The 13,411-nt window shown below is 36.8% G+C and overlaps 1 protein-coding gene and 1 pseudogene across 1 annotated transcript; both read left to right on the top strand.

Moving 5' to 3' along the window:
• LOC113769996 overlaps positions 1–1,217 on the top strand; it is a 24,317-nt pseudogene extending 23,100 nt beyond the window's left edge.
• Positions 1,218–4,848: 3,631 nt separating this feature from the next.
• LOC113771840 lies at positions 4,849–10,218 on the top strand. Its single transcript, XM_027316394.1, has 6 exons — positions 4,849–5,465; positions 5,553–5,691; positions 5,749–6,037; positions 6,155–7,128; positions 7,183–7,752; positions 8,227–10,218. Exons 1-6 carry the CDS (start codon positions 4,849–4,851, stop codon positions 10,216–10,218), a joined length of 4,581 nt encoding a protein of 1,526 aa, XP_027172195.1.
• Positions 10,219–13,411: the final 3,193 nt, after the last annotated feature.

Genomic DNA, 13,411 nt, shown 5'->3' with positions numbered 1-13,411 from the left:
TTCGTGCAGTTTTGCGAAGTTGGCCAAGAGAGGATTATAGTACTCACCAGTAGCAATTCTTATCAAAGAATTGACTTGGAAAGAAATATGTATAGTTGAGAACTAAAATCAGCTCGAATAGATAAACTTTCATTATTGGCGCCCAAGTTTGACTGGTGACCCTACTCATGTTCATGAAAATTGGCTTGCTTCATGCTTTTAGTAAAGTTCATGAAAATTCAGGAATATGATGAAGTTCATTTGAATCAAGTGCCAGGGATGCTCTTAAGATTCTCATATGTAGATTTGAAAGCCATGACAAATAACTTCAGTGATGAACTTGGAGCCAGAGGCTTCGGATCCATCTACAAAGGAACTCTAAAAAACGGAGAGAAAATAGCGGTGAAGTTCTTGGGTGGATTAGGCCTTGCAAAGAAGTCGTTCTTAGCAGAAGTTGAGACCACTGGGAGAATTCACCATGTCAATTTGGTAAGACTGATTGGTTTCAGTGCAGAAACGTCATACAGATTTCTAGTCTATGACTATATGCAAAATGGATCCTTGGATAAATGGATTTTTTGTACAAACAAAGAGGACACACTTGGATTGCTTTTGAGAAAGGACATCATCTTAGATGATGCAAAAGGACTGGCGTATCTTCATGAAGAATGCAAGCAGAAAATAGTCCACTTGGACATCAAGCCCCAGAACACTCTTTTGGATGAGAACTTTAGTGCAAAGATATCTGATTTTGGATTGTCAAAATTGATTGACAAAGACCAGAGCCAAGTAGCAACAACATTGAGAGGAACACTATGGCTCCAGAATGGTTGAGCTCCGTGATTACAGAGAAAGTAGATGTCTACAGTTTTGGTGTCATGGTCCTGAAATCTTGTGCGGCAGGAAGAATTTGGATAGGTGTCAGTCTGAAGATGATGCGCATTTGCTTGGTCTTTTCAAGAGAAAAGCAGAAAACGGTGATAAAGACAACAAAGATATGCAGTTGCATGGATCCCTAGTAGTAGAAATTATGATAAGGCTGCTGCATGGTGCCTGCAAGGTGATTACAGGATGAGGCCTTCAATGTCAGATGTGGTTAAGGTCTTGGAGGGAACAATGGAAGTTGAAAGCAACTTAGTGTATGGTTCTAACACTCCTCCATTGCATTAACAGGAGTTACTGCAGGTAATGGTGTTGCTACTACCGTGCTGCCATCAGTTTTGTCAGGACCAAGGTAGGAAACTGGGATCCGAGAACAAATGATCCAGCTTTCATATTCAGTGTTTTCTTATACGAGTTAAATTCATTCATGCCGAAATTGATCTAACAGTGGAATATTATGAAGCATTGTACCAAGAATTGGAGCGGAGAGTATCAAGTGTTATTCTTTCTCCTTCTAAATAGTAGCAGTCTCTTTTGTTTCTCCTCTTATGAAGGGAAAGGGGCTAAAACAAAGCACTGCCCCCAAATAATTCTTCTATTACCCAAGTAATTTTGAGAAATTTTTAGTTGTGCTCCTCTTTATGACCCGTGCAATTTTGAGAAATTTTCAATTATACGTTGCCTAGAAATAAGTGTAAATACAATTAGTTTTGTAATTTAATGGAAATAAAATGTTACAAAATTCAAAGCAATGGCCTGCTACATCAGTAAAAATGAATTTTGTGATTTTTTTTTCAACAAAAGTGAAAATACAGAGTAATTGCGTTGCTGAATTAACATAAATTAAAACAGGCGTAACTTTTTTCAATAGAGTGGAGTAGATTTTGTTTTTTAATAAAACAACAAATTTTATAAGTTATAAAATTATAGGTCTGTGAGCTGCTTTATATAAGAGGTTTCTTGTATTTTTTTTTCCAAAAGAAAAAAAAATCACTGTACTATTATTATTATTATGTGATTTTTTATGTGGTATTAATCATTAAATAGATGCAATACATTTTATATGAAAATTGTTGTTATGAACTACTTTTAGGAAAGACAATGAAGACATTTTGATACTTATTTTTGCCCTACTCACAATTATTTGTCTGCTCCAAACTCTTTGCTTTCTTAGTAAGTATAAATGCATATTTACTCTCTTTTGAAAGGTAAACACAAATAATTTCAATAGCAACAGTAGATACACCTTACAACTTCTTTTCATGCGAAATCCAACTAGTAAACAAGGCTAGTGATCATCAGATCCAGCAGTCAATGAGCTGCCAATCAAACAAAGCTAATCACTTAGCGACGCTAATTAGAATATAGAAAAAAGGGATAATTGCAGAAACCTCTCCTGAGGTTTCTGACATTTGCACTGACCTCTCCTGTGGTTTGAAAAATTATACTGACCTCCCTTGTGGTTTGAAAAATTACACTGACCTCCCCTGAGGTTACTAATTCTTTGCAAATTCAGTCCAAACGATTAAAATGTTGTTTTAGGGAGTGAAATTATAATTTTTTTTACCAAATTTGTCCTTTGTACTACATGTCCAATGAATGACAAAGTATTACAAATCAATTAACAATTAATAAACTTTAAGGAGTATAGTTTATCGGCAAATATACATTACCTATTTAAAGTACCGGCTCTTTATGGGTATTTTAATTTCAAAAATTTAATTTAATACAAATATTTACGCTCAAATAAAGATTTATATTTACTTTCAAATATTTAATTTTTGTTAAATACAAAAACTACCAATCTCTCTTTCGTAAAAATATTAATATAACACTTTTTCAATTTTCGTTACAAATATTTATGTATTTAACATAAATTAAATGATTCAGAAAAAAATGCCCAAAAAGAGCCAATACTTTACTCATATAATAGATGAAAGTCATAAAGAATTAATACTTTATGGGCCATTTCTTTTTTTTAATATTTAATTTATATTAAATAAATAACCTATCGATTTCCTTTTTGCAAGAATATTACTGTAACACTTTTTGAATTTTACTTACAAACATTGATATATTTATCATAAATTAAATATTTGAAAGTAAAATACCCGTAAAAAGCCGGTACTTTAAATGAGTAATGTGTGCTTGCCCATAAAGAGCCGGTAACTATTTAAAGTACCGGTTCTTTACGGGTATTTTACTTTCAAATATGTAATTTAATACACATATTTACGCTCAAATTTAGATTTGTATTTACTTTCAAATATTTAATTTTTGTTAAATACAAAACCTATCAATCTCTCTTCTATAAAAATATTAATATAACACTTTTTCAATTTTAGTTACAAACATTTATATATTTAACATAAATTAAATGAATAAAATGCACATAAAGAGCGAATACTTTACTCATGTAATTGATAGGGTGTTAATTGTTGGTATTTTAATTATTAATTTTCCCTTCTATCCCTGACAAATATTGTGTTAATTGCTGATATTTACTCATATTTGGTATCGGGACTTAATTTCAGGAATGAAGCAGAAAACTACCAAAAAGGAGGGACTTTATGGAGAATATGGAGACTTCTAAGGGCTTCAATCCTTAGGCCTTGGATTGGTGGGGACCACAAAGCTATAAGTCATTTTGGGCTCTTAAAAGAAAGCAACGTAGAGAGACTTGGAAGAAGGAGTAATTTTGGAGACTTTGTCCACATGTGTGGGGACCACCGGAGATAGCTTTTAGTCATCTTACTTTTGGCTTTTTAAGGAGAGGACGTACAGAAGCAAGGGGGGACCTCTAGTTTAGCTTTTTAGTTTAGTTCTAGTTTCCTTTCTCTGGACTGGCCTCTGACACACACCAGGTGTTCGACAATATTCCCCAACGGGAAAAACATCTTTTATTCCTTGCTTTCTAGTAAAAACGCAATGCCTTTGCAATCCAGTACTTTTGGCTGCAATTCAACTATGAGGAGTGGCTAATTTCTTCATCTAGTCAGAGGTTAAATCGAAGCTTTGGTTCGACAAAACTGTGAGATCGAATTGATTTCCCTACGTTCTTTAATTTGCAAGTGTTTATATATTTCCTGTTCACTTATGCATATGATTATTTCTTGCAATTAAATACTTGATCACTGTTTAATTGTGTGAGTAATTAACAGCCATCTAAGAGTGCTCAATCCGTAATTGTTGGGTAATTTTAGTGCATGTGGCAAGTGATATGATTCAATTGTAGTAGAAACTTTTGAGTCGTTGTTGTGGAAATATATGATATAGCCTAAATAAACCGAGCGTGTGTGTTTGTTGGTTATAATTGGTGGCCAGTCTAATGATTAATGCTGTCAATAGGTTAAATCCTAAGAGCGTGTTTAGGACTGCTTAATTGGCTAGGGCAATAACTACAGAGCTTGTTGTGGTTATCGAATCAGTAAGGTTAGGCAGGTTGTCAGAGCTTGTTGACAACCATAACCAGTTTATTTGTAAATGAAAGATTTTATCTCTGCATCTGTGATCAGTGATTCGAACCATAAGTGGAGATTATACCTTTGACTAGAGATTTTCCTTCCGTCAATTTACTTTATATTTTTAATTTGAGCAATTAAATTAGACAGTTCCATATCAACTTCCCCCATTTTTATTTAATGTTACATTCATTCAAAATAAATTCCCAAGTCCCTGTGGATTCGACCCTGCTCGCTGCTATATTCGAATTTTGTCTTTCACGTAATTAATACACTTTGGTATATCGGATCAAGCAAACTCTGGCACCAGGGTGAAGCTAGTAACCCATTGCACAGCCTAAGTCCCTGCTCCAGTACCATAGTGGACTTAATTCGTGACTTAAGAGTAGGAATTTTATTTTTGCTGATTTGACACCCAACAAATTTTGGCGCCGTTGCCGGGGACTTGGTGTCAAAATAAATTTATTTTCTTTGAATTATATTTTCTTTGTTTATTTTTTATTTTTATTTTTATTGTTACTGGTTTATGCCTAGATCTTCTCGTACAGGTGAACTGCAATATAATCCTGAGATAGAGAAAACTGCTCGTGCATTGAGAAAAGCAACAAGAGAACGAGCAGAGGCATCCTCCTCATCTACTGGACATAATTCAGTAGTAGATTTTGTGGATTCATTTAGTGAGACGGAAGAGATAGATAGCACCATGGCTAATGAACGGACATTGAGAGAATTGGCTGCACCAGATTTAAATCAACAGCCTCTATGCATTACTTATCCTACATTAGAGGTTGCATTTGAGTTAAAATCTGGACTAATCCATTTACTTCCTTCTTTTCATGGCTTACCAGGTGAAGATCCCCACAAGCATCTCAAAGAATTCCATGTGGTTTGCTCGACAATGAAACCTCAGGGAGTCACAGAGGAGCAAATTAAATTAAGAGCCTTTCCATTTTCCTTAGCCGATAAAGCTAAGGATTGGCTCTATTATCTGCCCTCTGGGTCAATATCCACATGGACAGACATGAAGAAGCATTTTCTAGAAAAATTCTTTCCTGCATCCCGAGCTGCAAGCATTAGGAAAGACATCTGTGGAATTCGACAATTCAATGGAGAGACTCTACATGAATATTGGGAAAGATTCAAGCAACTATGTGCTAGTTGTCCTCATCATCAAATTCCTGACCAACTCCTCATCCAGTATTTTTATGAGGGTCTGTCCCAAACTGACAGAAGAATTATTGATGCTGCCAGTGGGGGCTCCTTAGTGAATAAAACACCCACGGAGGCAAGAAATTTGATATCGAGTATGGCTGCAAATGCTCAACAATTTGGAGACAGGCAGGATAACACGACTCGTAGAGTCAATGAGGTAAGTAATTCTACAATAGAGCAAAGATTAGATTGTCTAACTTCTTTGGTTGAAAAGTTAGCTATAGGACAAATGCAGCAATTGAAAACATGTGGAATCTGCTATGGTTCGAGTCATCCAACAGATATGTGCCCCACACTCCAAGATGATTCGACTGAGCAGGCTAATGCAGTTGGATTTCCAGGACCACCTCAGAGACGGTATGATCCCTATGCAAACACCTATAATCCAGGATGGAGGGATCATCCTAATTTTAATTATGCAGTAAGGCCACCAGGATTTTCACATCAGTCACAATATCAACCTAGACCTCAACTTTCACAGCAACAACCTGCTCCTAAATCAGGTATGTCACTTGAGGATATTGTGAAATCTTTGGCTACTAACACTCAACAATTTCAACAGGAGACGAAAACTAGCATTCATAATTTGGAGAATCAAATGAGCCAGTTAGCTTCCACAGTCAATAGATTGGAATCCCAATTATCTGGAAAGCTACCTTCGCAGACAATTGTCAACCCCAAGCAAAATGCTAGTGCCATCACATTAAGAAGTGGCAAAGAGTTGCCTGAGCCGAGCAAGAAAATTTCTGAACAAGCAATCGAGGAAGAGCTCGAAAAAGAGGGGAATGTGTCTCAACCTAGAGCCTTGGAACAACCAGATTTTGGAGAAAAATCAACACAAGTGGTTACACCTCCGCCTCCATTTCCTAGTCGACTGGCAAAGTCCAAAAAGCAAGAGCACGAACAGGAGATTTTGGACACTTTTCGAAAAGTTGAGGTAAATATCCCTCTTTTAGATGCAATTAAGCAAATTCCTAGATATGCTAAATTTTTGAAGGAATTATGCACTGGTAAGAAAAAGTTGAAAGGAAACGAGAAAGTGCATATGGGAGAAAATGTTTCGGCAGTTTTGCAGAAAAAATTGCCTCCTAAATGCAAGGACCCAGGTATGTTTACTGTCCCTTGCAAAATAGGTAATATTAAAATTGAAAAAGCTATGTTGGATTTGGGTGCTTCGATAAATGTTATGCCTCGTTCTATTTATAATTTGATGAACATTAGGCCTTTAAAAGAGACGGGCGTAATAATTCAACTGGCTGATCGATCAAATGCCTATCCTGATGGAGTTTTGGAGGATATTTTAGTGCAAATTGATAATTTGATTTTTCCTGCAGATTTTTATGTGCTTGATATGGAGGATGATAATTCTAATTCATCTCCAATACTGTTAGGGAGACCATTTTTGAAAACTGCTAGAACAAAAATTGATGTTTTCACTGGCACATTGACTATGGAATTTGATGGTGATGTTATTAAATTTAATATTTATGATGCCATGAAATATCCTGGTGAATCTCATTCAATTTTTGTTATAGATGTAATTGATTCTTTAGCGCAGCAAAATTTTGAATTTAATAATGACGATGCGTTGAAGGTTGCTATTTCTACTGGTCTCTGTCAGGAAAATTTGCAAAAGATAAAAGGGAAGTTTGTTTTTCCTTTTGAATTGCAGGAAGTTATTTTTGAATTGAATTCTCTTTGTCCAGAATTTTCCAATGTGTCTTACTTGGAATTACCTCTGTCTCATTCACAGCTTTTGCCATCTATTGTGCAAGCCCCGAAGGTGGAATTAAAGCAGTTACCGGATAATTTAAAGTATGCATTCTTGGGAGATGGAGATACACTCCCAGTAATAATTTCCAGTAAATTGACTGCTTTAGAGGAAGAAAAACTAATTCGGGTGTTGAAGGACCACAAGGAGGCAATAGGATGGACAGTGGCTGACATAAAAGGATTAAGTCCAGCCACTTGCATGCATCGCATCTTGTTAGAAGATGGTGCTAAGCCTTCGAGAGAGGCTCAACGGAGATTGAACCCACCAATGATGGAGGTAGTGAAGAAAGAAGTTTTAAAACTTCTTGACACAGGTATAATCTATCCCATTTCGGATAGTAAGTGGGTAAGTCCTGTTCAAGTAGTTCCTAAAAAGACAGGAATTACTGTTATTGAAAATCCTAAAGGTGAGTTAGTGCCCACTCGAGTTCAAAATGGGTGGAGAGTTTGTACCGATTTTAGAAAATTAAATGCATTAACTCGTAAAGATCATTTTCCATTGCCTTTTATTGATCAGATGTTGGAAAGGTTGGCAGGAAAATCTCATTATTGCTGTCTTGATGGTTTTTCAGGTTTTCTACAAATTCCAGTGGCGCCTGAAGATCAAGAGAAAACCACATTTACTTGCCCTTTTGGTACATTTGCCTATAGACGAATGCCTTTTGGTCTTTGTAATGCGCCTGCTACATTCCAAAGGTGTATGGTTAGTATATTTTCTGATTATGTGGAGAATATCATAGAAGTGTTTATGGATGATTTTACTGTCTATGGTAATTCTTTTGATGAATGTTTAACTAACCTCACAAAAATTCTTAAAAGGTGCATTGAGACTAATCTTGTTTTAAATTATGAGAAATGCCATTTTATGGTGGATCAAGGCATAATTTTAGGCCATGTGGTATCTGCAAAAGGAATTGAGGTAGATAAGGCTAAGGTAGAAATTATCAAATGTTTACCTTACCCTGCAAGTGTGCGGGAAGTTCGCTCTTTTCTTGGCCATGCAGGTTTTTATAGGCGTTTCATCAAAGATTTTTCAAAGATATCCCATCCTCTATGCAAATTACTTCAAAAGGATGTGGTATTTCATTTTGATGATAATTGCAAGAGTGCATTTGACACGCTCAAGGGATCATTGACTTCAGCACCAGTGGTTCGACCACCAAACTGGAGTCTTCCTTTCGAGATAATGTGTGATGCCAGCAATTTTGCTGTTGGTGCAGTACTTGGCCAGAAGGAGGGCAGAGCTTCTTATGTCATTTATTATACCTCGAGGACCTTGAATGGTGCCCAGTGCAATTATTCGACTACGGAAAAGGAGCTTTTAGCTATTGTTTTTGCTTTAGAAAAATTCCGTTCTTATTTACTTGGCACTAAAGTCATTATTTATTCTGACCATGCAGCTTTGAAATATTTGCTCAACAAGAAAGAGGCCAAACCACGACTTATAAGGTGGATTCTCCTATTGCAAGAATTTAATTTGGAAATTAAAGACAAAAGGGGTGCCGAAAATATGGTTGCTGATCATCTCAGTCGTTTGATCAATAGTGAAGGACCTGCTCCCTTGAAGGATAATTTTCCAGATGAGCATCTTTTTGTAGTTCAAAAGACAACTCCCTGGTATGCTGATTTAGTGAATTATCTGGTTACTAGAACGCTACCTAATGATTTGTCTAGAGCTCAAAAGGAAAAAATTAAAAGTGATGTTAAATATTATGTGTGGGACGAACCATACTTGTGGAAATATTGTTCTGATCAAATTATTCGCAGGTGTGTGTCTACAGAAGAGGTTCCATCAATTTTATCTTTCTGTCACTCATATGCGTGTGGTGGACATTTTGGCCCTAAGCGAACTGCAAGAAAGGTTTTAGAGTGTGGTTTATTTTGGCCAACTTTGTTTAGTGATGCATACTTATTTTGTAAATCATGTGCAAATTGTCAAAAGACAGGTAATTTAAGCCATAGAGATCAAATGCCTCTTACTCCTATACTGGTTTGTGAAATTTTCGATATATGGGGTATAGATTTTATGGGTCCATTTCCTTCCTCTTTTGGTAATATGTATATATTACTTGCAGTTGATTATGTCTCAAAGTGGATAGAGGCTAAGGCAACTAGGACTGACAATGCTAAGGTTGTAGTTGATTTTATTAAATCTCATATTTTTGTCAGGTATGGCACGCCAAGAGCAATTATCAGTGACCGAGGGACACACTTCTGCAATCGAGTAATGGAAGCATTGTTGAAGAAATATGGCGTCACTCACCGGGTTTCTACGTCCTATCATCCGCAGACTAGTGGTCAAGCAGAAATCTCCAATAAAGAAATCAAGTCGATACTTGAAAAGACGGTGAATCCCAATAGAAAGGATTGGAGTTTGCGCTTAGATGATGCACTTTGGGCTTACCGTACAGCTTTTAAGACCCCCATAGGTATGTCTCCTTACCGATTAATTTTTGGCAAACCTTGTCATCTACCTGTGGAATTGGAACATAGGGCATATTGGGCAGTTAAAAATTATAATATGCGGATGGATGAATCTGGAGAACACAGGAAGTTGCAATTGCAAGAGTTGGAGGAAATCCGAAATGATGCATATGAGAGTTCTTGCATTTATAAGGAGAAGACAAAAGCATTTCATGATAAAGCAATTTCAAGGAAAATTTTTTGTATTGGTCAAAAAGTACTTCTTTTTCACTCTAGACTTAAACTTTTTCCTGGTAAATTGCGTTCTCGTTGGATTGGACCTTTTATTGTGACTAATGTGTTTCCTCATGGTGCAGTAGAAATTCAAAGTCTTCACACTGACAAGATTTTTAAGGTTAATGGTCATCGTCTCAAACCTTTTTATGAAGGATTTCAAGTTAATAATGTTGAGGAGGTGACCCTTGCAGTGCCTGAACTCTCTGATTGAAGCATTATTTTGTCTAGCCAAAGACTTTAAAGAAAGGCGCTTTTGGGAGGCAACCCAATTGTTCATTTTAATTGTTTGTTCAATTCCGTGTGGTAGTTTAGAGGTGTTCTCCTTGAATTCGACTAATTTTGGGTTTCAGTTTTCGTTTTTGCCGATTTATAGGTGCCCTTCAGTTTTGACGTGCCCGCGTGATGACGTGCAGGAAGCTCACAATGAGAATCGTCCGAAAGCCACAGTGAAACGCGACTAGAAAACGCGAGTTGAAGGCGCGTTTTCAATCGCGTTTTCACTCCTGCGAGATTTGTGCACAAAACGCGACTTATAAAACGCGAGTTGAAGGCGCGTTTTCAATCGCGTTTTCATTCCTGCAAGATTTGTGAAGGAAACGCGACTTATAAAACGCGAGTTGAAGGCGCGTTTTCAATCGCGTTTTATGTGTCCCAACAAAGGCTTCAGAAACGCGATTTCAGCTCATTTCTTCCTCTCTTCTTAGTTTTCCAGGTTCAGACTTTGGAGGCTCGGATGGTCAACGTCGATGCCAATGTCGCCGGCATGGCACATGATTTGGCGCAGTCTCTGTTTCTTACAGGCTTTGCACCTCCGTTTCCACCTCGCCCTTCACTATGCCCCGATTTCAGGGAAGTGTGGTTGCTTTCCCTCTCACTTTTGCTTCACTTTTGCTTTTTATTTGTCACATTGAGGACAATGTAGGATTTAGGTGTGGGGGGAGCAGTTATGGTGCTAGTGTCTTTCATTCATTTTCTTTTTCTTCTTTTTAGTGATTAGCTCGTATGTGATGCCAAGTTTGATGTTGGATTGTTGCCTTTATTTCTGCTATTGCCAAGTTTTAATAATAAAAGGGTACCAAGTTAATGTGGTTGAATCCAAAAACATCTCTTTGGTGAATATCAATGATTGTTTTACTCTTATAATTTTTGGTTAACTTTCCTAGGCATAGGGAATGATTATTGGCATTTTCGTGTGAATTGGTCCGGTTATTAACTTTAGTTCTCCATGTTTGAAAATGAGGCTAGCTGATGCAAGTTTTCTTTTGGTTTTTGTGTTATATTGAGTTTTTGTGATTTTTAACTATGAATAAACTTGACTGTACTCCGCTATTAGTTACTACTGAGTAACCGGGGATCTGCACCTAAAAGTGTTGATTCTCGCGTCAAAAGGTAGTAACTTCTATGAGTACGTGGTCACGTGGCGATAGAAGCTGAGTAACCGGGCTCCTTCATCTGGCCAATGTTGGAGTTCGCGTCAAAAGGCTCAAATGGCTAGCGACTAAGTCTTTTGTTACTATTGAAAGAAAAAAAAAAGGAGAGAAAAGTAGAAAAAATGTGAAAAAAAGTTGAAGGTTGTGTTAGTGTGTAATAAAAGTCAGCTTGCCGAATTATGGATTTAATGTTGAGATTTTGGTTAATAGTTGGACCATTTGCTGATAACTGTTGTGTGTCATTCCTTTTTCTTAGATTAGTTAACCTGGAATTAGAGGCATTTGTGGTTTAGAAGCTAACCGGAGTGATGTTTCTTGGACTTGACCATTGATGCTTGAATATTATTTTTCTTGGTATCTTGGCAATTTGTTGGATAGAGCAATAGCCACTATCAAATATTGGTGTTTGTTTCTTGTTCTCATGCTTGAGGACAAGCATGGTTTAGGTGTGGGGGGAATTGATAGGGTGTTAATTGTTGGTATTTTAATTATTAATTTTCCCTTCTATCCCTGACAAATATTGTGTTAATTGCTGATATTTACTCATATTTGGTATCGGGACTTAATTTCAGGAATGAAGCAGAAAACTACCAAAAAGGAGGGACTTTATGGAGAATATGGAGACTTCTAAGGGCTTCAATCCTTAGGCCTTGGATTGGTGGGGACCACAAAGCTATAAGTCATTTGGGCTCTTAAAAGAAAGCAACGTAGAGAGACTTGGAAGAAGGAGTAATTTTGGAGACTTTGTCCACATGTGTGGGGACCACCGGAGATAGCTTTTAGTCATCTTACTTTTGGCTTTTTAAGGAGAGGACGTACAGAAGCAAGGGGGGACCTCTAGTTTAGCTTTTTAGTTTAGTTCTAGTTTCCTTTCTCTGGACTGGCCTCTGACACACGCCAGGTGTTCGACAATATTCCCCAACGGGAAAAACATCTTTTATTCCTTGCTTTCTAGTAAAAACGCAATGCCTTCGCAATCCAATACTTTTGGCTGCAATTCAACTATGAGGAGTGGCTAATTTCTTCATCTAGTCAGAGGTTAAATCGAAGCTTTGGTTCGACAAAACTGTGAGATCGAATTGATTTCCCTACGTTCTTTAATTTGCAAGTGTTTATATATTTCCTGTTCACTTATGCATATGATTATTTCTTGCAATTAAATACTTGATCACTGTTTAATTGTGTGAGTAATTAACAGCCATCTAAGAGTGCTCAATCCGTAATTGTTGGGTAATTTTAGTGCATGTGGCAAGTGATATGATTCAATTGTAGTAGAAACTTTTGAGTCGTTGTTGCGGAAATATATGATATAGCCTAAATAAACCGAGCGTGTGTGTTTGTTGGTTATAATTGGTGGCCAGTCTAATGATTAATGCTGTCAATAGGTTAAATCCTAAGAGCGTGTTTAGGACTGCTTAATTGGCTAGGGCAATAACTACAGAGCTTGTTGTGGTTATCGAATCAGTAAGGTTAGGCAGGTTGTCAGAGCTTGTTGACAACCATAACCAGTTTATTTGTAAATGAAAGATTTTATCTCTGCATCTGTGATCAGTGATTCGAACCATAAGTGGAGATTATACCTTTGACTAGAGATTTTCCTTCCGTCAATTTACTTTATATTTTTAATTTGAGCAATTAAATTAGACAGTTCCATATCAACTTCCCCCATTTTTATTTAATGTTACATTCATTCAAAATAAATTCCCAAGTCCCTGTGGATTCGACCCTGCTCGCTGCTATATTCGAATTTTGTCTTTCACGTAATTAATACACTTTGGTATATCGGATCAAGCAAACTCTGGCACCAGGGTGAAGCTAGTAACCCATTGCACAGCCTAAGTCCCTGCTCCAGTACCATAGTGGACTTAATTCGTGACTTAAGAGTAGGAATTTTATTTTTGCTGGTTTGACACCCAACAGTAATGGATGAAAGTCATAAAAAATTAATACTTTATGGGTCATTTCTTTTTTTTA

This window comes from Coffea eugenioides, chromosome 5 (genome assembly GCF_003713205.1).
Source record: "Coffea eugenioides isolate CCC68of chromosome 5, Ceug_1.0, whole genome shotgun sequence".
Lineage (NCBI taxonomy): Eukaryota > Viridiplantae > Streptophyta > Magnoliopsida > Gentianales > Rubiaceae > Coffea > Coffea eugenioides.
This window is presented reverse-complemented; position numbering and strand designations above follow the sequence as displayed.

What these genes read in the sequence shown, in the direction of transcription:
- LOC113771840 (XM_027316394.1), top strand. Translation starts at nt 4,849, where the DNA reads ATGCCTAGATCTTCTCGTACAGGTGAACTGCAATATAATCCTGAGATA. An exon ending in CGACTCGTAGAGTCAATGAG is followed by an intron (nt 5,692 to 5,748) that starts GTAAGTAATTCT and finishes TTGGTTGAAAAG; the next exon opens with TTAGCTATAGGACAAATGCA. An exon ending in GAGTTCAAAATGGGTGGAGA is followed by an intron (nt 7,753 to 8,226) that starts GTTTGTACCGAT and finishes AAAGGAATTGAG; the next exon opens with GTAGATAAGGCTAAGGTAGA.